Source organism: Phoenix dactylifera, chromosome 11, assembly GCF_009389715.1.
Source record: "Phoenix dactylifera cultivar Barhee BC4 chromosome 11, palm_55x_up_171113_PBpolish2nd_filt_p, whole genome shotgun sequence".
Lineage (NCBI taxonomy): Eukaryota > Viridiplantae > Streptophyta > Magnoliopsida > Arecales > Arecaceae > Phoenix > Phoenix dactylifera.
The window spans coordinates 1578934-1605798 of NC_052402.1; the positions used below are offsets into that span (position 1 = coordinate 1578934).

Sequence of the window (26865 nt, forward strand, 5' to 3'; positions counted from 1 at the left end):
TTCGTCTTCCTTCCCCTTCCTCCCTCTCGTGAGCCCATACTCCTTAAATAGCAAAGATTTTCATAACAAATATTTTTTAAAAAAAAATGAGAGAAACCACGAAAATGCCGTCCGCGATCGCCACATTACCAGAAATACCCTCAGAGCCTAGCTCAATTACCGGCATAAAACTTGTAGGAGGAAACTAATTATCTGCCAACCAGCCCGTCGTGCGGGCAAACACGGACGGCGCATGTAGCTTCCGCATAAAATTTAACGAGACGAGTATTATGGTAATTTGAGGAATTACTGGGGGTATATATGTGGTATAAAAAGAGCACAGACGCACGATGGGGGGGTATTTGTCGTGACGCGGCCGTGGGCGGGATCCCTCAAGAAACGAAACCGGGCCCCGGCTTTTGTGATTTTCGTCCACTCCAACATACACTAGAAACACGAAGAAAGGAAGGAGATGAAGGGAATTCCAAAAGGCAAAAACTAGGCCAAAAGAAAGTGCCATAAGCCATCTTAGGATTTCACGAATATATATATATATATATATATATATATATATATATATATATATATATATATATATATATATATATATATATATATATGAAAATGAGAAAGAACAGCAACCTTTAGATGTCTCTAGCTAGGACGCAGTGGCCCTAGATCTTATCTTGTTGTATTAATTGTTCCTTTCCTTGTCCATCTCTTCTTTTTTGTAAACATCAAGGTGGCTGCTTTGTCACTGTGAAGTCGCTATGAACTGCTTTTGTAATTTTCTTGCTTTCTAAATAAAAGCCGGGTGGTATTACCTCCAGGATCTGGAATGATGCACGTAGGAAATAACATAAAGCGTTACAATGGGAGGTCAAAGTCCTGGCGGGTGCAACAAATAGCTGAAGAAGTTCGCAAGAAAAGAGTAGATATCTCGGTCTCGTGGAAGCAAACGCTGCTCAGGATACCTTGTTAGGAGAAACTTGGTAGGCCAAGGGATGATAAGTGGTTGGAAAGGTTCTAAAATTTTATTCCAACTGCTTTTCTCTGTCTGTCACCCTCTCTCTACTTGTCTAGTGGATGATTTCATTTTTTTTATATGTACTAAAAGTTTGAAGGTGAGGGAGGAGGGAAAAATATCAAGAGAAAAGGTGGCGAAAGAATCCGGGGACGGAGCAGGAGGGGTGGCATGGTTTAGGAAGACCGAAATACCCTTATGCATATGAAAATAAGAGAGGAGATGGAGGGGTATTTTTGTCAATGAGACAAAGGACAAAGGGAAGGGGCGGAGGTTTTTGGTGCAGAGGGGTCGCGGCAAGTGTGTGGGTGAGGTGTTGTGCGGGCTCTCTGTTGGTTTATTAATAAAATATTTAATTTAAAATTTTGAGATTTTAAAATTTTATATTGGATATTTAACAAAATATAAATATAGTTAAATATAAGAATTTACCATATACTTCCAAATAACTTGATTTTTTAAATAGATAACATTTAATTTTCTACCTTTATCTCCCTCCTCTTTTAAAATTCTATAAAAATTTACGCTTATATCTTTGATTGTGTTTCGCATGGTATTTTAAAAAAAAACATAAAAATACTTTTTCTTCTCGCAAAACATCTCAAAGGGATGTTTCCCAAACGGACTCCTGTGAAAACTTCTGTAGATAAAAAAAATGCATTCTCATGAAAAGATGCATCTCATCTGATGATGATTCCCAAAGACAACTCTTGATGGATAGATGGATTATGTGAAGAAATACATTCAACAAAAGAATACTTAAGCATCTAATCATACTTACCTTTTCATATTTATAAATAAAAAAGTGATCTTACTTTCCATCCATGAGAATATCTTCTTTTCCAAATAACTCCAAATTAGAAAAGAGAATTAAGAGCACTAAATGAGCGAACTCAAGTATACCCAATAAGCATTTGAGAATGATTGTGTTAATATATGAGAGGATTAATAGAGGTTGCTTCAATGAACATTTGCTGATTTTCAACGCATCTAGATTGGCTAGTTCGGGTTAGACTTTGATTCTTCTTTGATAGAATGCACTTTATGGAGAACACGAAGCAATTCGTTGTATCTTGAAAGTAGACTGTTTGTACCTAGACAAGACGAATTCTACTCTAAAGAAAGTGCCTCAAAACTTAATTAATTTATTTAGTATGTGCATAAAATCAATAATTAAATATTAAAAATAAAATTATATAAAACAGATTTATAAAATTTTAGCAAATTATTTTCCAACACTCTCCACCTCGCGCCCATGGTTCCATGCGACAGTCGGAGGCCCGAAGTGAATCCGCCATGGAACATTTCTCCTCCCTCTTTGTTTAGAGTACAAACGAAATTAAAGAGAGGGACAAGGTTCTTAACCCATCTGGTATCTATAGGATCAACAGATCTAAAGAAAAATAGCAGTAACATGTCGACCAGAAGCTAGATCAAAACATACATCGGGCCAATTTACTGTGCAATGTAGCATTTATTTACGACCCAATTTACTGTAAGATGTTGAACACACAGGTATGGAAATCAAGCTGCAGCAATTTCACATAAGGTATGATCTACCTCATTCTCCTCTTGTGAAAATCCATTAGAAGTGCATGTGGACTCTTGAGGTCCCTACCAGATGCAGCTTAAAATTTCCATTTTGTCACAATCCAAGTGCATGGAACTGCTCAGATAGATTGAAGAGATACATGCACAATATGCATGAACAATCTTAACATGCGATCGCATAATCCTATTATTGCATCAATGTTCGGTACCCATATATAAATAAAGAAGATGCATGCTTATGTGCTCCAAATAAAACTAATCAATCTTCAAGTTTGATGGATATCTCATGGCCAACTAGCATACCATTAAATAGCTGCCGCAACCTGATGTCTTTCATTGCACCAGGGACAGTGATGACCAACTAATTGGAGTTAATAAAAGCATGCTGGTGTCACTGAGTGTGCCTATGGAACGAAAACAGGAGATGAATGAGGTCAGGTAGAGGTAGAAAAGCACAAAATTCATATACCGTGGCAAGAACAGACATAAGGTACACATGGAAACGTCATTAACGTTTGTGTTTGTCCCTGAATCATGTCACTAGTGCAATTTATAGTTCATTCCTGGAAACGTCATTAACGTTATACAGACCTACAACTTCCCAGAGATGGCTCTCCAAGTTGATAGAAAAATGCATCACATCGAAAGCACCTAATTAGAACAGAGGGATGACAGCAGCAGCAGCAGCAGCAGGGGCTAAATTTCAAGAAAAAAGCCTTCAAGAGGCCGGAATCGCTATCATCGACTTCCATAATTCCCCAAAAGTTCTGCACCTGTTCTCGGTTGCTTCCTGAGGTGGTAAACCAGCATGGGCATCTCTTCATGTCATGTCTTTTGAAAGGTCCTTTCCTACCAAAGAATCATCTGCAACCTGCTGCCAACATATGACTTCATGCCAAGATGCATCAGGAGTTGATCTCAGGTTTTCCCTGTGATCGTGTTCTGCCTCCCTGATGTTACAGAAGCGTTCTAATTACAGAACCATCAACCTGAGAACGTAAACATTACATTACATTTTGGCTTGAGATTTGAAAAATGGAAACTAACCCACCATAAATAAAAATACATTAAACCAAGTTAATCTCCTAAAACCACCTACTTTCAAATTAACAATGGGAAGTTAGTATGCGGAAAAGCTGGACCTTCTACAATAATCTGATATTAGTTCTGGATCCTTGAGGCTACAACACCTGTGGTTATGTTAATTCAAACGTCAACGAGGGAAAAGTCGAAAAAAAGAGTTAAGCCTCAGGATCGTAAGCCCCGTTCTGTTAATCCATGAAGATTGGATCAAGTGAATAACTGTGATTCGGTCATTAATCCTTCGAGCCAGGTTCTTCCGAGGGCTCCACACACGTCTCCGCCCCTCGCACAAGGCGATGAAGAACCCAGTTAAGCTCAAAGGGGTCAAACCCTTTCGGGCGCCACATCTCTGCGGTGAACGACCCAGGGACTTTCCAGGCCCAATAAAGGCCCACTCACTTCATCCCAAGGCTTGGTTGCCGTACTCTTCCCTTTCTTTAATTTAAGCATGCAATGAAAATTCATTATTTTCGATGTGGGACTAAAAAACGGTGTTCAGGACAATTACTTCGTACGGAGCTCCACTCCTTGCCTGCCAGGCTGACTGCCTGAAATCACGTCGTACGCGAAAGTGGTACGTGCGGCAAACAAGCCTCGTATGAGAGCCTCACTGAATCCACCATGCCTTTTTCTTGCATTCCTACTTCTCATATGGGCATGGGAGCTGGGTACAACCAGACAAGCCCTTCAATTGAATAGCAAGAAGCATTTGACAAGTTCGATCAGGTCAAATGATGTTTGTGTACATTTAGTACCAGGAATGACAGAAACCAACCCAGCTTCCCCCTAAATGCACTCCCACACTAGCTTGTGAAAGTTTTCAGCTAATCTCTGCGCTTGCTTCAATTGGACAACCCCACCATATTCATCCAAAAGAACCTAGTATTCCACCACCGCCGTGCCCCCACTCGGGTTGCAAGCCTGCGTTACTTCGGTTGGGCAAGTTTTTCAATTTTATTTTATCCATCCAAGAATTCAAATCATATGGAGATAAATAAATAAAATGGCAAAACAAATGAGCATACACTTGAACATCTTTGCTGTGCACAGAGATCGTGCCTAACTTCTTTTTTTTGGAGGGATAAAATAACAAAAGAAAATGTTACAAAAAATCATCTGAAATTACCGTTCCATGGCCCTTGCTGCTGGTTCCAGGTGCTACGTTTCGTCATTAGAACGACCAAGTATGAGAAAGCTTAAGCATTGCACACGGTTCCCATTCCCGAAGGCAACTAAACCATAATCATATCTAGTAATAGGCAGCCTTTCATTCCCTGATTACCCAAAAACTAAAGGAAGTACACGATTCCTCTTTACTGATTTCAAGAAACATCATGCTAGTATGCACGACCCTTGTTATCAAATCATAAATAAGATCGAACCGATCGGCCACTGTCACAAATTAGCATAAAATCATCAACAAGCAAAGTTTATTTCTAAATGATACTCACAAAACTTGCATACTTCAATCTCAGAGCACTCTAGAAATCCAGAATGGTAGTGATACTTTCCAGACCATTATTAAAAGAATTTTTTTTTAACAACCTCAATAGCACATTAGGCTTTTCCAAAAAAGTGACTGCAACAAGAATTCAAGGGAGTAGAATTCCCACAAATAAGCAGCTTCAGTCTTTGTAGAAGAGCTACTGTAAATCCAATTGTTTCGAACAAAAAAAAATAATCACTTAACAGTAAAGCTAACAAAGAATCTTTAGATTTGTCCTGGAGAGTAAATGAAGTTTCGAAAGAGCTACTTGGTGCACAAACCAGGTACATTGCTCAGGCCCATTTTTCTAAGAATTAGTTTGGGTATGGCTGGAGGATTGTGGAGCCCCATGCTTTGGCTGAACTCATTTGCTAGTGCCACAAGCCTTGTCTTGTCTCGGCTGATATTTTTATTTGAATTGTAATAACCTAGCCAAGCTTGATAAGCCGATCCTTTGTTCTTCATCTCCACATTTGATAGTGCACGTTCCACCTATGCAAACGCAGGTTAAGAAAAAAAAGGATTTTGTATAAGAATGTTGTAAAACATTATATAAAGTGGAGAAAAGGCTGAACAACCAAGGTGGTGGCAAGTTTGCGGCACACTGGTTTTCCAAAATGAACAGACAGGGTTCGATATAACAGTTACATTCGTGATGCATTGTGATCCTCCAAATTGCATAAATTATTTATATAATGTGATAAATGCACATCCAACTTTAAGAGGTGCAATTCTCTTGGATCTTTCCCTTAGAGTGGTATTATATATTGGTTCCAATACTGGTCCATGCCCCTATGCCACTTCCTTTGTCCAAAGAAGTTACAGTGGTTGGCACCAGCACTTATCCAACCAAAATGTATTAACAACCAAATAACATAGAAAGAGAAATAACTGAGCCACATGTAGCAATTATATGCACAAAACATGACAGCTTTAATATATTCAAACCCACATTAAAAAAAAAAAAAGCTGGTCCATGGCATACCTTCACTTTGAGGACTGCAAAAGAAAATGTTGACTAAAACAAGTAAAATCAAGCATGAATACGTATAATATGGAGCCACACACACAGAGAGAGCGAGCGAGCGAGCGAGAGAGAGAGAGAGAGAGAGAGAGAGAGAGAGAGAGAGAACTGGTTCCACTTCTATTAACACACCTCCCCCACCCCACCCTCACCCCTGGAAAAAAATCCTCTTTTTTTTCCATTTATGTGCATGTCTTGGATATAACATTTGATTAATATAGTCATTACAAATCAACAAGTACATCATGGTTGATTTTAAAGCTTTAGTTAGATTAATATAATGAAACACTATATAAAAAATGCAGAGAAAGCAGAGGAAAATGAAATAAGCATGATACTCACTTTCATTCTGGTGTTTGGATCAGTTGGTGGCAGTGGAGCCGCTGTTACTGGCAAATCATTGATGCTAGGCAAAAAGAACTTTTCCCATGGTGCCAGTATCAATATGCCCGTTCCTTCCTTACCCGTTCGACCAGTTCTACCGAGTCGATGTATATATTGCTCTCTATCAGCAGGCAAGCCAACCTATAATATGATAAATCAGATAATGTGAATTTTTGAGGAAGGATAGCATGCCCAACAAATAAAGTGTACATGAGCTTGATTAAGATAAGATGTATAAAAAAATCTATAAAATTCTCTCTGAGCCTCTATGATCAATCTGAAACACAGCAAAATGTCTTTTTCTTGTGAAGTTGTGCTATATATGCATGCATTTAGTTATCTCATACTCAGATAATATTGCAGGATATGAACTTAGTTAATGCTGATAGAAGGAACCACAAAGTTGCAGCAACTTGCCTGTATAACAAGGGTGACATCCGGGTAATCAACTCCCCTTGCGGACACATCAGAACTCACAAGTATAAGCCCTTTTGACTGCCTAAACTCTTCGGAAACCCTGGTTCTATAATTTTGTTGCTTTCTTGAATGGATCTCTCGTATATTCAAGTGCAATTTAGAGAGAAGATCAGCGACAAGTTTTGTAACCATCGCAGTTGTACAAAATACAATTACCTGCAACAACTCCATATAAAGAACATCGCAAACAAAACACATGGACAGAAAAAGGACGCATGGAGAAATAGCATCACTTACCTTATAGTCAGCATCTTCTGAAATATGCTTTGTAAGAATACTGTATAATATTTGAAAATGGTTATCTAACGGTGCAACTAGATACGTTTGTCTGACCTGATTAACATGCACAGATTAAGAAATTCAGGAGTTACAGAATCAACAAACTGATCAAATACTTCTTTTATCGATTATGTAAGTGAAACCTGTGAGTGTGTTTCCTCAGTACCCTCTTCCACTGTGTTAATAAACTCGTAGTCGCTTTCCATAGCAATGTGACAAATTTGACGGACCTAGACACAACATCATCTGTTGAGATCTTCTCAAGGTAGACTAGAATTAGATAGACAAGACATGAAAAGATACCTCATCTGGAACTGTAGCAGAAAATAGAAGTGTTTGCCTTTGTTTCGGAACAGCAGCAATAATATTTTCAATATCTTTCCGAAATCCCATATCTAATAATTGGTCAGCTTCATCAAGAACAATGACCTTCACGCCCATTAGCCGAGTGGCAAATCCTGGCGTGTTTTTGATATGATCTTTCAGTCTTCCAGGTGTCGCCACAAGAATCTGTTCATTTGATGCTTACTTATTTTAGAATACAGCTTGTACTGAGAATTGGTAATTTTCAGATTCTGCAACAACCATTTGAGTGTCCAACCTGGCAAGGATTAGCTTGCATGCGTTTCTGTTCTAACGTTAGCCGTGTGCCGCCAATTACAACTTGTACACCAATAGAAGGGTGAAACTTTAGAAGTTTGTTAGCCTCTGCTGCAGCTTGGCTTGCAAGCTCTCTGGTAGGGCATACAACAAGCACATTGATTGAGGGTCTTTTTGGATCACGATCACCAGGAGGCAATTTGGAAATGACCTCAATTGCTGGAAGCTGTAAACAAACTTTCATTGTTGACTATAAATCATGGTTAACATACCAGCCAAGGATTTTTGCTTTGAAAAGTAACACAATAAAAACTAGAAGCTTTTGTAAGCAGCGTGCAGGGATAGTAAAATGAGAAAAACAGGCAGAATCCCATTATTTGGGGGTCAAGAGCCAAAAGAATAGAGATGATACAGATGACTACCAAAAATGCTAAAGTTTTTCCAGTCCCCGTCTTTGCCTTTGCAAGAACATCTTTGCCTAGAACACAAAAAAAGGTTACAGTGTCATCATAATATGTGGCTCTCAGACACGAGTTTCAAGAATCATATGACTTACTAAAATCCTATGAGAATAAACAAAGAGATGTATGTGATTTATTGATTTCCTATACATATTTAGCACTTGATGATGGCAAAGAATCTGCATTACCATCTTCATTCAATGTACTAGAAAGCATTATGCCCAGTGCTTTGCATAATACAGGAGCACACAACATTGACATGGTAAAGAGTCATATTTTTTCAAGTAACTGACATATATGACAAGGATACTTCCATAGACCCAAATAATCCACACAAAAACTTAAATCTCAAATAGGTTCCAACATATCATTAAGTGCTTGTAAAGATGTCAGTGCACTATGATGTAATTTTAAGTAAGAAGGAGCATGATAACCATCTCCTTGCTTTTAAAAAATTGACAGTTTAGATAAATAAAGAAGACAAAGTTGTAGCTTTCAGATTTAAACTGCCTGAGGCTTATGACTGTATGCACTTGAAATTAGGTTCAAAGCTGTTATCGTTGGCTATCCTCAAATTTGGAAGGATTGGTTCCTTAACCATACCACAACTATTTCAGTGACCTTTTCTTATTAATCGATGCCAAGTTGTTAAATTCTTAAATCAGATCATCTATCACCTTCCGCAATCATTCTATTAAACAATTACTAACTAGTGCCAAGAAATAAAAACTTTCTACAAATTAACATACAAAAGTAAGATAATTGGTCTCTTTGCATGGTCACTAGACATGCATCTTGACCAATTAACTATGGGTATATGGTCTTTTTCTTTGGCTTTGTCAAAGTTATGCTTGCATAAATGTGCTCTTGAGTCTAGTTTTATAAGAGAACAAATAATTGAACGGAGCTAACACTGGATAGAATAAGTGTGCCTTGCATCTTCTCCAGTCATGTTGCTTGCCAAATGATGGAAGGTATACTGTTAAACTTTTCATGACTATAGAAAGTGGAGGGTCCCACAAGCCAATAGATGGAAGCTTCTCATCAGATGACATCCACATAGTTATTATATAATCTGTTTCTTTGACCTCTTGAAGACTCCTGAAACATCAAGGTTACCTATGTACTTTCATAGATGACTCAAACAAGTGCATGTTCGGCAATGCCACTAGCATAAACTGAAATAGTCTAATCGCCAAAAGTAAATGAGAGTTTCCCAAACATATCAATTCTGTTAACTTGCATCAAGAACCTGATTTTTAGTCAATACATGGTAAAGCATAGTTAAATTTGTAAATCCTATTATAAAGAATGTAACCTTCAAGGATGAGAGGGAGAGTTGCTTCTTGCACCAGAGTCATCCTCTCATATCCAGCTGCTTTTACTCCTTTCAATGACAATGGAGAAATAGAACATTGTTCAAACCTGAAGCACACAGCAGAGGAAATTGAGTAAAAATCAAGTTTCTATATATCATGCACATGCATAATGAACCATATACCTACAGACAAAAACTAAAATCATAATCTGATAACAAAATGATGTACTTTTGTAAGAATTTTAATCCCAAAAAAACTAAGAAGTAACATGAGTCCTGCTACAAGCCATCTATCAGACAAGTTCAAATCTTAAATATACCCTGAGATAGAGAGAGAGGGGTCGAATTACAAGGCAAAATATGCACGTGACCAAGGTCCGCAATCTCGGTCCCAAGCACTGTATTGGTACCTTATCAATTTGGTACGGTACGGTATACTTCTATACCGAAATAGCTCTTTAACCATTTTTTTCAATTTTTATTTCAGTACGCCTCGGTGCAAATCGATACAGACTAGTACGCACTTCGCTACGCCTCGGTATAAGTCGGTACAGAGCTTGTACCGACTTGAAGTTAAGTTTCGTACCGTTTTTCTCCCGATACAGTGTGGTATGGCAAACCATGCATGTGACAATTCTAAGAGAATAAAGAAAGTTTAGGCAAAAAACGAGTCAGGCACCTTATAGGCATGGCATGTTTGTAAATATCTAAGTTGGCATATACCCATCCATTGCAATACGATTACAACATTTTGATTTCCATGATTTGTGGAATAGAATAGATCAAGATTCATCAGCTTAACCTTTATAGATTTTTTGGATTATAAGAGCAGGTAATTAGGAATTCATGTCCTTTGGAGTTCCAGTGGCCTCATTATGTTTTCCATCATGCTATTGCCTAGGGTTTAATTAAGATAGGCAATCATTCTGAGAACTCCCCATATAGAACTTTTCAAAACAATAATGACTGTTTATAATTTTAGCACGTTTGCTTGGCCATGTCCTTTTAGACTTATGAAAGGACTACCATACTCTTAAAAAATTTAAATGAAGGCCAATGTGCTTTTACGCAAAACATATATTCATCCTCGTTAAGACCACTAAGAAAATTTGCATCCAAGTGATTTCACTGATCTGGAATGCGATTAATTATAAGCAAGTGCAAAAAGGATTTTCCGGGCAAGACCGTTTGGCTCTATTGGAAGGAAAGGAATGCCAAAAATAATTTGCTAGTGATAAATTCAATTGTCCTTCTAACATGTTTACACCATGTCCCTAATTAAGAAACAACTAATCAAATTCGTAAAAGGAATAACTTCCAAAATGTAAGCAAGTTTGAACTTTTCAATGATTTAAAACAAATTGTTCTAGACTTGCAAAAAAAGATTACCTAGTTTGGCTCAGGTGGGATTCATTTTCTACTGCAGAACTTCTTCCCGTGGCTTTTGTGATTACTTCATCATCATCCCTCTTCTCTTGCTCTCCCGATACCTTGAGAGCTGATCTCCTCTCACTTAGACCACGGCCACCTTCACTCCTCTGCTTGGCAAAAAAGAAATGATCTTTCCCTTCTTCCTCGTCCACTTCGCCATCAAATCTCTTTTTAGAGAGGAAATGCCTGGACTTCCTCCTGTCGTCAACCCCCTGGAAACCATCGGAGACACCGTCTCTCTGCCTCTTCAAGGGCACCGAGGATTCCCTCTCATTTTTCTTTATTCTTACCCTATTTTGATCCAACTTCTCAGTCTTTCGATCACTGATCCGATCGCCGAACTTGGCCTCGTCCTCGAACAAAAATTTCTCTCTTCCCCCGATGCTCGCCACCCAGAGCTCCCTCCTCCAGCGGCGAGGGAAGAGAAGGGGGCGTGGCCTTGAGGAGCAGGTTTGGTACTTGAGCTTAAAGGGGAACGCTCTGCCCAAAACGCTGAGGCATCGAGGGGAGCGGAGGATTCCGCTGGAGTCCAGCGGGCGGAAGGGCAGGAGCTCGCCGCCCGGCATCTTTGGAATGGGGGGTTGGAGAGGGATGGGGTTTAGGGTTTTGCGTGGGATGGAACGAGGAACCGTTTTGTAGGCAAGCGACTGGATTGCTGCTCGTGCCAATAGCACGTGCGAGGTAGTAAGACAATTACCAACCGGTTACTGTAGAATAGGGCTTCCTATTAAACCTCCAAGTAGCAGCATCACATGTAGCATGGGACTAAATGAAATAAATTCATTTAATAATTTCATCAATAAATCCACATAGGATAATTTCATTCTAGATCTATCATGAATCTACTCTATCTAATAATTTTCAATCGGTTGCTATAGAATAGGCCTTCTTTTTAAGCCTCCACGTATCAGATCCACCATCGGTCTAAAATGAAATGAATCTATTTAATCAATTCATCAATAATTCCGCATAGGATTATTTCATCTTAGATCCATCGTGGATCTACTCTATGTAATAATTTCTATCTGTTAAGTGCACATTGAAGGCTCCTCGAATCCACGTAACTTACTATTTGATCATCTTCTGTATTTTGGTAACAAATATTGTATTTATATCAATCCTCCCATCCCATGTGGTATATAAAAAAAAAAAAATTGAGCATGTGAAACTAGGGGTGGCAAAATAGGACCCGACCCGCCAATCCGACCCGTGTTCGACCCGCCATAAACAGGTTTGGGTTTGGCCTAAACAGGTTCGGGTCGTAAACAGGTTGACCCGTTTAACATGTTTATTAATTGGGTCGGATACGGGTTTTAGATGTCTGACCCGTTTAATCCGTTTAACCCGTTTAACTATTGGGCTGATAGATGAGAGTTATAACCCACAAGATAAAGTCCAGAGCCGGCCCAACTCTCCGCCTAGGCCCGATTTCACTCCATAGCCCGATTTCACTGTCTAGGCCCGATTCACTTAGCCCGATTTTAGAATTAGGATTTAGGGTTTGTGAAACATTGAAATGGCGCCGCCGAGCTCTATTCCCTCAGCAGTCAGCCCCTCCCCGAGTCTCCTCTCCTCCGAACCTCAAGTCCACCTCCCCATGGCCATTCTCTCCTCTTCCTTCTCCTCCATCCTTTCTCCTCCTCTTCCAAATCGACAGTTCTCGCCCTTCTCCTCCTCCTCCTTCTCCTCCACCCTTCCTCCTCCTCCAAATCGATGGTTCTCGCCCTTCTCCTCCTCCTCCTCCTCCCTCTCCTCCACCCTTTTTCCTCCTCCAAATCGACGGCTCCGAAGAAGCCTTATTCCAGATCCAACGGCGTCGAGGTCGTCGGAGACGCGGCAAGGCGGAGTCCGCGGGTGGTGCGGGGTGGCGGCTCGGGCGCAGCGGGGACGCCGCGGGCGGTGCGGGGCGGCGGCTCGGGCGGTGCGGGGCGGCGGCTCGGGCGGTGCGGGGCGGCGGCTCGGGCGGTGCGGGGCGGCGGCTCGGGCGGTGCGGGGCGGCGGCTCGGGCGCAGCGGGGACGCCGCGGGCGGTGCGGGGCGGCGGCTCGGGCGGTGCGGGGCGGCGGCTCGGGCGCAGCGGGGACGCCGCGGGCGGTGCGGGGCGGCGGCTCGGGCGGTGCGGGGCGGCGGCTCGGGCGCAGCGGGGACGCCGCGGGCGGTGCGGGGCGGCGGCTCGGGCGCAGCGGGGACGCCGCGGGCGGTGCGGGGCGGCGGCTCGGGCGCAGCGGGGACGCTGCGGGCGGTGCGGGGCGGCGGCTCGGGCGCAGCGGGGATGCCGCGGGCGGTGCGGGGTGGCGGCTCGGGCGCAGCGGGGATGCCGCGGGCGGTGCGGGGTGGCGGCTCGGGCGCAGCGGGGACGCCGCGGGCGGTGCGGGGTGGCGGCTCGGGTGCAGCCGTGGCGAGGGAGGCCGATCGGGGAAGAAGATGAGCAGTGATTTTTTTTTCTCCTTTACCCTACTGCCTCTCTCTCTCTCTCTCTCGGTTTCTCCTCTCTCTCTCTCTCTCTCTCTCTCTCGGTTTCTCCTCTCTCTCTCTCTCTCTCTCTCGGTCTCTCCTCTCTCTCTCTCTCTCTCTCTCGAGTCTCTTCCCCTCCCATCCCGCCGGCCCCCATCTTTTTTTTTCTTTTTTTTTCTTAAACGGGTCTTAAACGGGTCGGATCAGGTGACCTGTTTATTAAACAGGTCGGGTTCAGGTTGTAATTCCTGACCTGTTTAATAAACAGGTCGGGTTTAGGTTTATAATTTTTTGACCCGATTGGTATCTGACCCGACCTGTTTATGCCTGACCCGACCCGATTGCCACCCCTATGTGAAACTGGTTCCCCGTAGCATCGGACTCTTCCCTGTATTAACTTTCAAGCATAAAGATTGGATGAATGTTCTATTAGACTTCCTGACCTTAGCATCTTACTCCAATACCCTCATGCCGTGTGCATGGAGAATTTTTCATATACATGTAACTGGTCCCATATAACATTAAACGCTTCCACATGTTAACTTTCAAGCGTGAATTGGCAAGCCCATGAAAATAGTTAGTTTGTAGTTGGATGAATGATCTATTAGTCTCTACATTTTTCATTTAACAACAACAAAAAAAAAAGAATGCTACATCTCCATGACTGCATATATATATATATATATATATATATATATATATATATATATATATATATATATATATATATATATATATATATATATATATATATATATATATGTACCTTTGTACATACGTACGTACGTACGTACGTACGTATGTAGGTAGGTAGGTAGGTAAAAGCCGCCGATACATAGCATTAGTGCCTCTTTCTTGTGAAGGACCTTCATCTAATATTCTAGTCTGCAAGGGATTAGCATTTCAAGTGAGGAGGTACATGATTTATATCGCATGAGAAGTTTACACATAAACATCTGTTGCTGGAAATTGGATCCGAGGGCGGCCGTCGGCTGAGAAGGAGGAGCTCCGACGCGAGAATGGCGGGTGGCGGTCCGTCGGCGGGTGGCGTCCTCCGGGAGACCTGCAAGAAGCCGGTGGCCGGGATTTCCGGCGCCGCCCCTCCGATGCTTAAGTCAGAGAGGGGTTTAATTTTGGAGAAGGAGATGGACTGTATGTAGAAGTCCCAAGCCCTCCTTTGGGAGAAAGAAGCCCCTTTTGAGAAGCTCCCCTTTTCTAGGGGGAGTGCCAGGGTTACCTGTGATGTGACTGAGCGAATTAATGGGTTACCGTCACGATTCGACGTGGGCGTGGAAGTAATGAGTTGCCGTGGATGGCCCGTTTCCATCATGGGAGGAGATGGCGTGTAGCCAGAGCTTGCTTGTGGCGCGCAGTGCAGTACATTCTTGGAAATGGTGAGACGTTGACAGTCGTAGCAGGGTATGGTCTCTGATTGATATGTGGTGGCGTGGCCGGCAAGTAAAGCACGGTACGGTGAGACTACTGCAGAGCATTGCCGCAGCATGTGGACGACGAGGTCAGCCTTCTGAGGTCAGCTCGGCCATCTGAGCTCGGCAGCCTTCTGCGCTCGGCCTTCTGAGCTAGGCAGTCTTCTGTGCTCGGCCTTCTGAGCTCGACAGCCTGCATGAGCTCGGCAACCTTCTGAGCTCGGCAGCCTGCATGAGCTCGGCCTGAATGAGCTCGACAGCCTTCTGTGCTCGGCCTTCTGAGCTAGGCAGCCTTCTGTGCTCGGCCTTCTGGTCTCGGCCTTCTGAGCTCGGCATCCTGCATGAGCTCGGCAGCCTGCATGAGCTCGACCTGAATGAGCTCGGCAGCCTTCTGTGCTCGGCCTTCTGAGCTCGGCAGCCTGCATGAGCTCGGCAGCCTTCGGTGCTCGGCCTTCTGAGCGAAGCAGCCTTCTGGTCTCGGCCTTCTGATTTGGGTACTTTAATTGTATTTGTAGGGTGGTCCATTTTTCCCCCAACAACATCCATGTAATTTTGATATTTTAATAATTTTTTAAATTTATGACTCTTAGATTCTTATTCTTTAATCTCTTACTCTATTTTCAGTTCATATCTGCCGGCAACTATTATTCAGTATCGTGTATCTATCTTTTTAAATAATGGTACATGATCGTTATCTCTTTCTCGATTCAGTAATATCACATGCTCAAGTGACATGTAGAGTATACAAACACAAGATCATATTGTTGCAAGGGAAGATAGCCTGTCAAATTGGGTTCACCTTGATTCCCTATGCAAAGTTAGCTAGCCAACTAGTTACCTTTGCAATAAGTATTCTAATCCTGGACCATAAGAATATCAACAAGCTAATATTTAGTGCGTGCACTTGGTTAGTTCTTGAACAAGAAGAATATCACACTTGGAATCCCTTCGCTTGCATCTTCATTCCCCTTCCCCTATGTTGCTGTCCTTCTCGAGGAATTCTATTTAACTTCTTGAATTATGAAACTTACATTGAAATTTATGACGATGAGATATTTACCCTTGGATGGTAGGAGTCAAGATAGAAACAACACCGGTATCTCTTTGAAAGCACTATATACAACCTTACTTGAACAAGAAACTTGTCTAGAAGGGCGTAACGATTCGGTGTCGGTATCCGGTATGGACTGTTAAAAAATTTGTACCATATCATATCGACACTGTACTGGTGTCATACTAGTACAGTGTCCGATATCGAGACGGCGAGCCTCGATCACAACATACTCATAAAGTAGTTTGTCATAATAATTTTCCACTAATTTGCATTTTCTAGGATATTTTCAAGGGCATTTCATCTAGGAACATTACCGAACAATTTGAATCAACTAAGAAAGCCAACATGAAGAAGGCAAATGAAAAAGACTTGCACGGGCATGCCAAATCTCATATAGAGAATTATATCTCAAGATCTCACGAATCTTGGACATTGATGACTTGTTCAGCATGACTGCACATTAAATTCGATATTAAAATGAAAAACCGTCCATCAAAAAGCTCTTCCCATTACATATACATACATATGATTCAAACACACGGCCACACGTATCATTCATCAATATCCAAATCCTTCACAAAAATTGGATTTCGTATACGAACCACACTCCGAGAGGACCAAACCTTTATGGCCAACCAGACCTGCTATCCCAATCCTCTAGCTTTTTTGTTGTCCTCCACATGCCAAACTAAAGCCTAAATCCATCCGGATATCACATCATACATCAAATATCTCAGTAGAAACAACGACATTTATTTAGTATTAAGTATCAGACTTCTTAATTCTTGTTTATCCACTAGTTATATATCTATGAAGCTAATACGGATTTTTTGACTTAATTAGCGAGTATTTCCCAGATTAACTCGGGATCAATTGAGGGCAGCCGCGACAGCGAACAGTCGCCTTCCATTTCCGTGCATCCCGCCGTCATCAAACTCCCCTCCGAGACCGACGACGGCATTTCCGATGGGCCCTCCGCCGCCGCCGTTAACGACTTCTCGTCTCTCCGTCTCTCTCCCTTGGCCTTCCCCTTCTCGGACTTGGATCTTCGTTTCGATATTCTCGGCCGCTCGAGCCGCTGGTAGATGGCCTGGATCTTGGAGTCGACGGCGGATCTGAGAGCGCGGAGCTTCTCGGGGCAATCGCCGCCGTCCCTGAGGTCCGGGAAGTTGAGGCGGGCGTACTCGCCGCGGAGCTTGTAGGCGGCGCGGTCGTAGGCGTAGGCTGCCGACTCGGGCGAGTCGTAGGTGCCGAGCCAGACCCGCACCCGGTTCTGGGGGAGCCGGATCTCAGCCACCCACTTCCCCCAGTGCCGCTGCCGGACTCCCCGATAGAGCTTCTTCTTCGCCGGCCCGACGCCGTAGAAGATGCGGTGATGTTGATCGGCCGCCGCCACTTCCCAAGCGGGCGGAGTGAGGTCGGAGGGGAAGGGGCCGGAGAAGGGCCCGGCTTGGATTGCGAGTCGCCGGAGGAGCTCCGTCTGGTGGCTGTAGACACTGGATCCGAGGGGCTCCGGCGCCGCCGGGACCTGGGGCGGTAGGTGGGAGAAGATGAAGTCCAGGGGGTCGGTTCCAGATAGGAGGATCTCCGATAGGGTGGAGCTGATCTCGCCCGGAAATGCCGCCGGCGGGAGAGTTTCAGGCGTTCCGTCCATTGTTCCAGCAGTCTTCTCCTTTAAAAATGGAGGAAAAAAATATTGAGAAAATTAGTAATGGGAAAACGAGCGAACCGGGGGAGAGATCGGGAGCGGTGCGGAGAACTTTGGGCACGAGATCAGGGGTATTCCGGCAATGGCATGAAGAAATCTGAGGAAGAGTTGAGAGATTTTTGTGAGCATACAACAGGATTTTTTTTTTTCTTTTCGCGAAGGTATATTTTCTCTTCGAATGAGTGCAGGAGAGAACCCCGTTGCTGGCGGTGAGCTCAACCGAGCAGGGGAATTTATAGGCGGGACCTTCCCTTGAGCCTCGGTTTCTTTCCCTTCCCGAAATGCCCTCATTCTTTCTGTGAGAATTGGCCGTGACGGGGAGGGTAGTTTGGGAAGAGGGAACGGAGGAGGCGTGAGAGAAGGGAATGGGACCCACGTGGAGGTGCGTGGGGTCAGAAAAAGGGATCGAGACACCCACATATCGCAGCGGCCAGCAAAATCCGCCATTGGGCCAGATCAGCACCTAAGTTAAAAAGTGCTCTTTTGGTATTTATTACGCCCAGCTGTTCTGACAAATTATTGAGTGCCACGTTTTGGTCTACTCCCCCCATTCCATCCCGGCTACACCGTCGACCGCCCGCATTCTCTTGCCCTTTCACTCTGTAGCTCGGCTCGGCTCGGCTCGGCTACCTGCTCATCTTTACATCCTCCTAATGGTACATGCCATTCGCATTAGCATAATTATTATATCTCTGACCAATTAAATCAGCTGACATCTTTAATTTGTTTTATAAATATTTATAAAGAAAATAAGAAACTATATTGATAAGATTGTAAAACCACCAAAATGGTAGCACGATTGGAATGGGGCTAAAATTTCACCGAAGTGACCCAGATTCGAAATGTGCAGCCATCGATTAAATGCGGGTACTGGATGCCCTCCACTTGATTTGTCCGGTGGAGTCGCCATCTGTTCCTTCGGTATTGAGATGGTGCTGGGTTCCCCCTTCTTTTCCTAAGCAAAATAATAATAATAATAAAATTGTAAATAGCAAACTCCTTCATCAATGCTTGCTTCATCCTGAGTCCAATAGTAGGGTATATTGTGATTCTTCTAAATGTACGTTTGCTAGTGCTCTCTCCAATTCATTGATGCACGAAGCATGTCAAGGTGCATATTGATTGTTAATTCCAATCTTCTCTCTTAAATTATACACAATGCTTTCTCTTGGTAAATATGATTTGGATTTCTTTCCGGCTAGGGACACCGTAATACAATTATACAATTAATAGACGCCTACACTTTGAAAGATATAGATGGATGAGCTAAAAATATATTATTTAATAGTGCGCGATACTTTTTATTTGTTATATGTCGTATTATATGAATTATTCTTTCATACTTGCAATTATATAACGGCAAACCATTCATTATCTGAAGCATATTCAGTTCTCCCCTTTCTTGCTTCTTTTTTCGAATGGATACACAGATGCTCATAATGGTGCAATTATCACATTTCAATTATTTACTAAATGACTAACGTATAATCGAACTATTCTTAAAATGTTCTGTATATTATACATAAACTCTTCAAGTTGTTCACTGATTTTTTAATGTTCATGTATGATTTGAAATTTGACATTGTTTCATCGAATCTCCCATGTAAACCATGTTTGCTTTAGCTATTTGCATTTATGTGTAACAGGTGCACAAATCATGAATGCTTATTTTGTTTGCTACTGCTTTCCTTATAGTTTACAGTTCTCCTGGATTCCTAATGAAAGTTGTATAATTTCTTGCTGCCAAGTCTCAATCATGTGAATGTTATGGATTGAGTAGATAAATTATTGATACTTTGGTTTGTGGGAGTTGTATGAGGAAGTGTCTGCGGAGAAAAGGAAGAATACCAGCTTTTGTCAACATCTTGCGACCCGATGTGATTTGGACTCATATTTTCTCTTAATTTCAAACTAATATATAAAACTACCATGCATGTTACATTGGCTGGTATCATGATTTTTTTTTTTTTAAATTTGGTGGTGTTAAGACGGTTTTGGAGAACTCCCATTATATTGTACAAACACATAATAATTTATAAACACTATATGGCTATAATCTTATGGTAATATTTACTTATGCTATGAATACTGATATTCCTTTGTTACTTTCACTGATCATCCATTTAAGTTAGTATTTTGAAAAACTAAAATTATCTTGTTAGCTTGTAATTCTGATACTTTATTTCACAGTTAATGAATCAAAAAAAAATTGCTATTCTATTCAGGAATGGCTAGTAATATTTTTTCAAAAAGAGTCGCAAGATAATAAGAAGAAGAAGATGGAGGGTGAGGCTTGCTGAAATTGACTAGATCATGAACCATGGTGAATTGATAATGGCTAATGATAATTGCTAATATAGAAATTCGAATCTAATTAAATCTAACCCATACTTGAACAAGATAAATAACTTAATTTTGTAAGTGTTCTGTCACAAAGGTAGCTAGGGTTGGGTCAAGTTTAGCTTATTTAAGTTAGAATAACAATATACAAAATCTTAATCCATACCTGATTTCGATCTGACATCAAATCAAGCCTCTAGACCCAAACCCACACATGGATCGATACGTACAACTTGACCTACACTATTTGATCTGTAATCTAATCTATTTCATAAAGCTTATTGGCTAATAGACCAGACCTAACATATCTGGTCAGTTTTTACAATTTTTAATGACTTATTTTCAAGATAATTTAGATAATTAGAATAAAAGGGGATCAATTATTCAAAAACTTATAATCCAATGACATGACTAACACGATCCAAACTCTTTCAACCCAAATACAACTCTATCCTTGTGATTTGAGTGAGGTCAAAACTTTAACCATATTTAATATATTTAGAGACTGGTTAAAAAATTTAAACTATATCGTTCTATAAAAAAACTGACCCTAACTTGAGCCAAGAATGATCTGGCCAGATTAGGTTTCCAAGTTGGGTTAATTTTCGCCATCCGCGAAAAGGGAAATGAAAGCGCTGCATTTTTTTTTTCAGGTGTTACCTCAAATACATACGTTAGATTCTGAACGATTTAAAGAAAATCCTATAAGCGTCCAGTCTTTCTCAAATTATACCCTACAGCTCCTGAACGGGTCATCTACAAGCTGGCTCCTTGTCTTACCCCATGAATGGGTCATCCACAGCTTTTGGTGTTGTTAACTCAGAATGCTTTAATGTTCGTGGAATAATCGTCATCAATGTGGCGGTCTTTCCTAAGCTTTGAAGAAGCCTTGGAGAATAAGTCAAAGAGTCAAAGCATGAATCAATATCCGTACGCTGAATTTGATATTCCACATCTTTGGAGCTCGTTTGATCCGTGGGAAAAAAAAAAAGAAAAAGGAGAGAAAGTATGGCAATGAAAATGTAAAGAGATGCCTCCTGTTTGGTTGGAGTTTTCAAAGAACAAAGACAAAAAAGTTGTATTTCTGTGGAAATATGATTTTCATATTTCATGAAAAAGTTACTTTTTCGTGAGTCGAGAATCGAAACATTTTTATTTTTTTTCCAAAGAGTTTCTTCAGCTGTCCTTATTTGATCCAAAGCATTAAAGACCTAATTTTTATTAAGGGTACAATAGAAATTACAGATAACTTTTTTAGAAAAGTGGATGGTTAACCAAACATAAGCATTTTGAAAATCTGTCACTTTTTCATGGTCAACCAAACATGCCAAAAGTATTTTTCCAGGCATTCTCTTTTTAGGAATCTGTTTCTTAAAAATCATGTTCATATGAGGAAAAATACTTCCTACGAACCAAACGAGCCCTTGGTATTGGACGAGGTTTCGCGTCAATAAGAATATACTAAGCTCTGTTTGACAGAACTTTTGGTGGATAGACCCTCCAAAAATATTTTTAAGATAAAATAAAAAATATTTGATAAAAAATTTGAAAAATTATTTTAATTTTGCTAGAAAACTAAAATAACTTTTTGTTACCACTGCAAAACCACTTAGATATTGACTTGCTTCATGATTGTGTCAACATATTTCACAGCATTAATTTTCTGCTGCCTTCGTGGTTCCCAATTGTTTAATTTAGATGGATGTATGGAACCATGTTTTCTTATCTCTCACACACATATGTGTGCGCGAGCGCGCATGATGTTATTGATATGAAGATTTTTTTTTTTGAGGAAGTAATCTAAATCTCTATACAAAAGTATTATTTTAGTACTTTTAGTAGACTAGGAAAACATCTTAGTTTTGAATTTAATATTTCGAAAATGAAAATATATCAGGGATTGGCCGAGATAACTATTATGTTTCTTCCAAGAGGGATATGCCAATGCGTGATGTCAATCACCAAGATGATGGCTTTAAGGACTCCCACCCATTTAGCATGTAGAATGCTACTTAGAAGGTCTTTGAGACAGTCGTGTAGATTTCACAAAGCTTACTAACGATGGTATCTTTTTTTATTAATTTCATGTACGAATTTATCAATTATGAGGGTATTCTTTGGCCTTTCCATGAAGTCATTTGAAAACTGACGCTATCTGAAAAAGTTAGGAGTCTTCATGTGGCCTGCCTTGAAGAATAGACTTCATGCTGATGATGTTTTGACCAAAAAAGGGTAGGGAAGAGAAGCTCCTTTCTCGCATTGCAGTGCCGATGTTGAATTTATTTCTCACCTATTTGTCACGTTAGAAGCTTGTGGTTCATCTTGAAAGTGCAGCTGAGAAGTAGAGGTTGACCGACCGACATTTGAGACCTTTGGACGTCTTGGAGGCAGAGGGAAATCAAAGGAGGATTGAGAAGAGCTTGGAAACAGATGGCTTGTAGCAATTTGCTGGCACACATGGCTAGAGAGAAATTCCTGGGTCTTTCTACAGAAGAAGTCATCTATTAACTCTAGATTTCACACTGGGGGAGCTTACGTAGTGGTAAAGCCATGGATAGCCATTATGAAAACAGAGCAACTAATCCCTTCCGTTCTTCTGTATTTATGGCTGTTCTCTTTATGCTTTCGCAAATAGTGTGTGTCTTTAATAAAAGCTAGGGGAAGCTCCCTGCTTCCTCCATTTACAGCCAAAAAAAAAGAAGAAAGGCAAAGAATCTAAGATCAAGTAGGAAGAGGTACGTATGCATATACATAAGTTATTATTCATCACATATAATCTATGCATATCCTCAGAATTCACTAAAATGCCTGTAAGTTTTCAATTACATTTTCTTTAAATCAATTTAGTCTAAGAAACAAATAATCAAATGATGGATATCAAGGTCCATGTGAAGAAGATTTCATTCACCTAAAACTAGATTTCCTGACTATTGACGTCAACATGTCGTCGTAAACCCAAGAAAACCATGCAATATGACGTCAACTTAGCCAGAAATCTGAGCCAAGCCAAAGCCTTTCGTCCGCAACTACAACCTACCCCATGCTATAAAGCACACAGCGCGTCCAAGGGACAACTTTGTTCCCTCTTCCCATCTCCGTCAGGAGGGGAGCAAAGTCCACGGAAGGCGCGCTGCGTGTCAAACCTCATCTCTTGACCCTGTCATCGGAGCCTCCTCGAATTTTTTCGACCCTCCCTTTTCCTCTCTCCCATCTCACCATTAGATAAAGAGGGGTGAGTAAGCTCCTGTTCGCGTCGACATGGGTCCGCATTATCTCTGCGTTTAAAACCGAAAGCTGCATGTCACGAGAAAGTCTTAAGTGCTACTTCGACCATCCAACGCCAAAGATAAAAAGAAGGAAGAGAGAGAGAGCGCAAAAGGAGAGATGAGAGAGAGAGACACTCTAAGTTCATGAGGAAGAAATTATTAGTTGGATCGCATCCACCAGTTTGGCATCGGACTAATTCAATCATGAAGCAACACACACATGGATGAAAAAGAAAGAGAAGAAAAAATAGAGCAATACATGTATGTTCGCATGCATTTCTCCGGGATCGAACTGGTCCACCGCTCAACTAGTGGATCTGGTCCAATTAATAATTTTTCCACATGACCTTACTTTCAGTTCATACCATTTCACATAAGCCTCAAGGCACATATCACCGTGACCATACCCTCTGATTTTGATGAGATTGAGATGTTGATCTTCCAGTAAAGACCCGGGAATTGACTGGGGAGTTCCAAGCCCAAAACATCCTGTGGGAAAACAAATACTTGAGACTCCCATTAAAAAGTAAAAACACCAAAAACGTCGCCATTGGGCGTACGGGTCCAATGTTAGCCGACGGCGGGAGCGTTTCTACGAGTATTGCCAAGAGTTTGTGTATTAAATACTACTCAACTCAGTGAATCCTCTGAAACCAGCTGTAGGAATATGTTTGGTGCGACCTATCTAGCATCTACAAACTCCTAAGTACGGGTGTACAACTTTCCTTACGACCTCCACAAATACGTCACGTTTTAGATGAGATATGGAGTTAATAATATTTATGGTAATTGCTTGATGACTCATACTTTAGACATGATAACAAAAACTGAACTACATGATTTTTTTTTTATTTTTTTTATGAAGACGGAAGCAAAACCACCCAGCCTTTATTAGAAAAGAGAAAATTTACAAAAACTATTTATAAAAAAATTATAAGAAAGAAAAACATAAAAGAGCAATAAATTTTTTTTACAATAGATAGTGATATGTAAATAGAAATGTTAAACTATTCAACAAGCTGGACAATCTCATAAGTAATTTGAATGATTTTTGTATTTTCAGTGCCTAACTATACAAGCTCTATATCCTGATATAAACTAGAACTACATGAATTTAACTATAAGAAAAAGAATAGTATATTAATAGATAGGCCCATACCGCTGAAGTTACAAGTGTGGGTGACTTCGGTACTTCACTCCACCTAAACATAAGCCTTGGTTAACGAGGGAAAAACAATCAAAAATATTAGGAGCGGCTTAATGCATTTGGGAGTCTAAGGCAAACTTAAAGGCTCCAACATAAATGCATTTGGGGACTCATCTTCGAACTCATTATGATAAATGTATTTGGAGGTCGGGGTCTTAGATGACTGCCTCTATGGCTTAAGAATTGAGCTGTCCTCTCAACTGTAACATATGAGATTTAAGTGTTATTGGAATGATTTTTATGTTGTTGGAATAACTTCTCACGCCAACATGGCATTTCATGAGAACGCACTCCTTATCTTTTTCTTTAAGGTAACATTCCATCGATCTCATCGAATGATAACTATCTCCTTAAATTTTTATCTCCATCACAAGGGGGGTTCTTGGGTACATTGGAATCAGCGAACTAGTTCTTTCCCGTCCAAGAGATTCTGAAAGCGACATTCCAAACCCAACAACCCATGTGTATTTTTTTTTGGGTAAGTTAACAACCCATGTGTATTTAAGTGGATTTAATAGCCAGCGTCAATCAAGAATTTTAAATTGACAAGCCCTTTGATTTGACACGAGCCATTGCAAGTAAGATGACGTCTTTACGCTCATAGAGTATGTTCGACCATACCATGAGCCAATGAGATAAATATTTTGCTCAAACGATAAAAGGGCTTGGTTGGACGTATCATTCATCCTGCTTCCACTGTATAATATTTTATATTTAAAATTTATTGAATGTTTCCCTACTAAATAAGTGTGACCCATCAGGTGATAACATGGCCGGCCTCAGACATAAAAAAATGTCAAATTTTACCAAAGCCTGGCTCGAAGTCCGGTTAAAAATAAATAGTATTTAGATCCGGGATTCAGCCTATGATCAGCTCTAAACTATCTATCTTATAATAATAATAATAATAATAATAATAATAATAATAATAATAATAATAATAATAATAATAATAATAATAATAGAATTTAAAAATTTTTGACCTATAATATCCTATTTAAAACCCAACAAACAAATATATCCTCTCTACGTGATCTACCAACAAGTAAGTCCACTTGGAACAAAAAATTCCATCTAGATTGAATGAATTACCTGGTAGCATCATTGACGAATATAATCTTGAATCAAACACAAAAGATAACATTACAATTCTTCTAGCTCTCACAAGAGTCCCAAGAATTTTCTCATGGCAAGTCACATTCGTCCTAGTAATATAGTTTTCAACTTGGCAATCGTCTACAAAGCATTGCTTATTTTGGGACCTTTTTAAATGGCCATGAACATTAGCTCAGTTGACGATAAAAATAGTTTCAAGCTCTTTTTCATTTTTTTTGATACAACGGCAGCTTATCCATATCGAGCATGAGAACAGTCAGTTAAATCAGAAGAAAAAAGATAACTCAAAGCATAAGGCACCACTGCACGAACAGCTCAGATGAAATCTTCAAGTGTGGTAGGCAGCGAATGAAACTACCTAATCAGTCATATTATTTATCTTTTTAGATATGTATGGTCTCATATAAACTATACGTAATTAAAAATTTACGAATATCGTGTAGTAGCGGAGCGAAAACGACAACACAGACTCTGGCTTTAGATCTATTCAACGATGGTAGCTAAAGTTCATCCTCGGAATGATGCAGTCCGCCCCCAGAGTGGGCCAGGGAAAAGGCATCTTTTGGAGCTATCTGGCGTTTTATGGCAGCCTGCTCACGAAAAGGAAACAAGTTCGTGGTCTTCCGGGCGGCTCCGACCTCACATGGGTCTGCCCAGTCCGGACTACACACGTGTCCTACGCTGTCTTTCTGCCCCGAGGGCTTCATACCCGTCCCATGCGGTAACGTGTCAACCCGGTTGGCTAGCAAAAAAAATATATATTTAGATTGTGAAATACTGTGAACTAATTGATGACAACATAGAATCCTCCTTTATTGCCCTGATGGCAACTCATATCTATTGTGAAGCTAGTTACTCAGAATTCTGGCTTGCAAGTAAAAGCATTGTTGAAGATCTCGTCCCCCATTATGACTTTACACCTCTCACATGCTTCTTGTTAATTCCTTATGTGTTTCTTCCATTGGCAATTAATTTTCCTTCTAATTGGATCATTGAACCCCTATTTATACGAGAAATTATATCATGTACTGTGTGCATCAATACGGTTATGCATCGTACCAATTACCTTGGTGCACAAAGAGTAGCCCCATTCAACCGAACATAAGGGGACGAGAAGAAATTATACACCGCACCCCGTGCCACGATATAATTAGTGTGGTGCACGATCATGATGCATACAGTGTAGGATATAATTTC

General features: G+C 40.9%; 2 protein-coding genes across 3 annotated transcripts; both read right to left on the minus strand.

Annotated features, from left to right (window-relative positions):
- Window positions 1-5125: 5125 nt before the first annotated feature.
- Window positions 5126-11714, minus strand: LOC103708331 (DEAD-box ATP-dependent RNA helicase 31-like). Of its 2 annotated transcripts, XM_039131204.1 has the most exons (11): window positions 11056-11714; window positions 9667-9773; window positions 8310-8365; window positions 7889-8113; window positions 7591-7797; window positions 7431-7517; window positions 7246-7341; window positions 6949-7164; window positions 6490-6672; window positions 5346-5615; window positions 5126-5312 (listed from the first exon to the last, which is right to left on the minus strand). In XM_039131204.1, the coding sequence occupies exons 1-10, from the start codon at window positions 11661-11663 to the stop codon at window positions 5388-5390; spliced, it is 2013 nt and encodes a 670-aa protein (XP_038987132.1). In that variant the 5' UTR covers window positions 11664-11714; the 3' UTR covers window positions 5126-5312; window positions 5346-5387. The 2 variants fall into 2 exon arrangements, with proteins under 2 accessions (XP_038987132.1, XP_008791429.2); XM_008793207.4 differs by having other exon boundaries at window positions 5126-5615.
- A 4789-nt stretch (window positions 11715-16503) lies between these two features.
- LOC103708330 (ethylene-responsive transcription factor ERF061) lies at window positions 16504-17940 on the minus strand. The gene has a single exon (XM_008793206.4). The coding sequence runs from the start codon at window positions 17683-17685 to the stop codon at window positions 16867-16869; it is 819 nt and encodes a 272-aa protein (XP_008791428.2). The 5' UTR covers window positions 17686-17940; the 3' UTR covers window positions 16504-16866.
- Between the last annotated feature and the right edge of the window lie 8925 nt (window positions 17941-26865).

Excerpts from the sequence above, each read along its gene's own strand:
- LOC103708331 (XM_039131204.1), bottom strand. The coding sequence starts at position 11,663 with ATGCCGGGCGGCGAGCTCCTGCCCTTCCGCCCGCTGGACTCCAGCGGA. Across the intron at positions 9,774-11,055 it reads TCCCACCTGAGCCAAACTAG|GTTTGAACAATGTTCTATTT; the intron begins GTAATCTTTTTT and ends TGTGTGCTTCAG. Across the intron at positions 8,114-8,309 it reads GAAAAACTTTAGCATTTTTG|CTTCCAGCAATTGAGGTCAT; the intron begins GTAGTCATCTGT and ends GTTTGTTTACAG.
- LOC103708330 (XM_008793206.4), bottom strand. The coding sequence starts at position 17,685 with ATGGACGGAACGCCTGAAACTCTCCCGCCGGCGGCATTTCCGGGCGAG.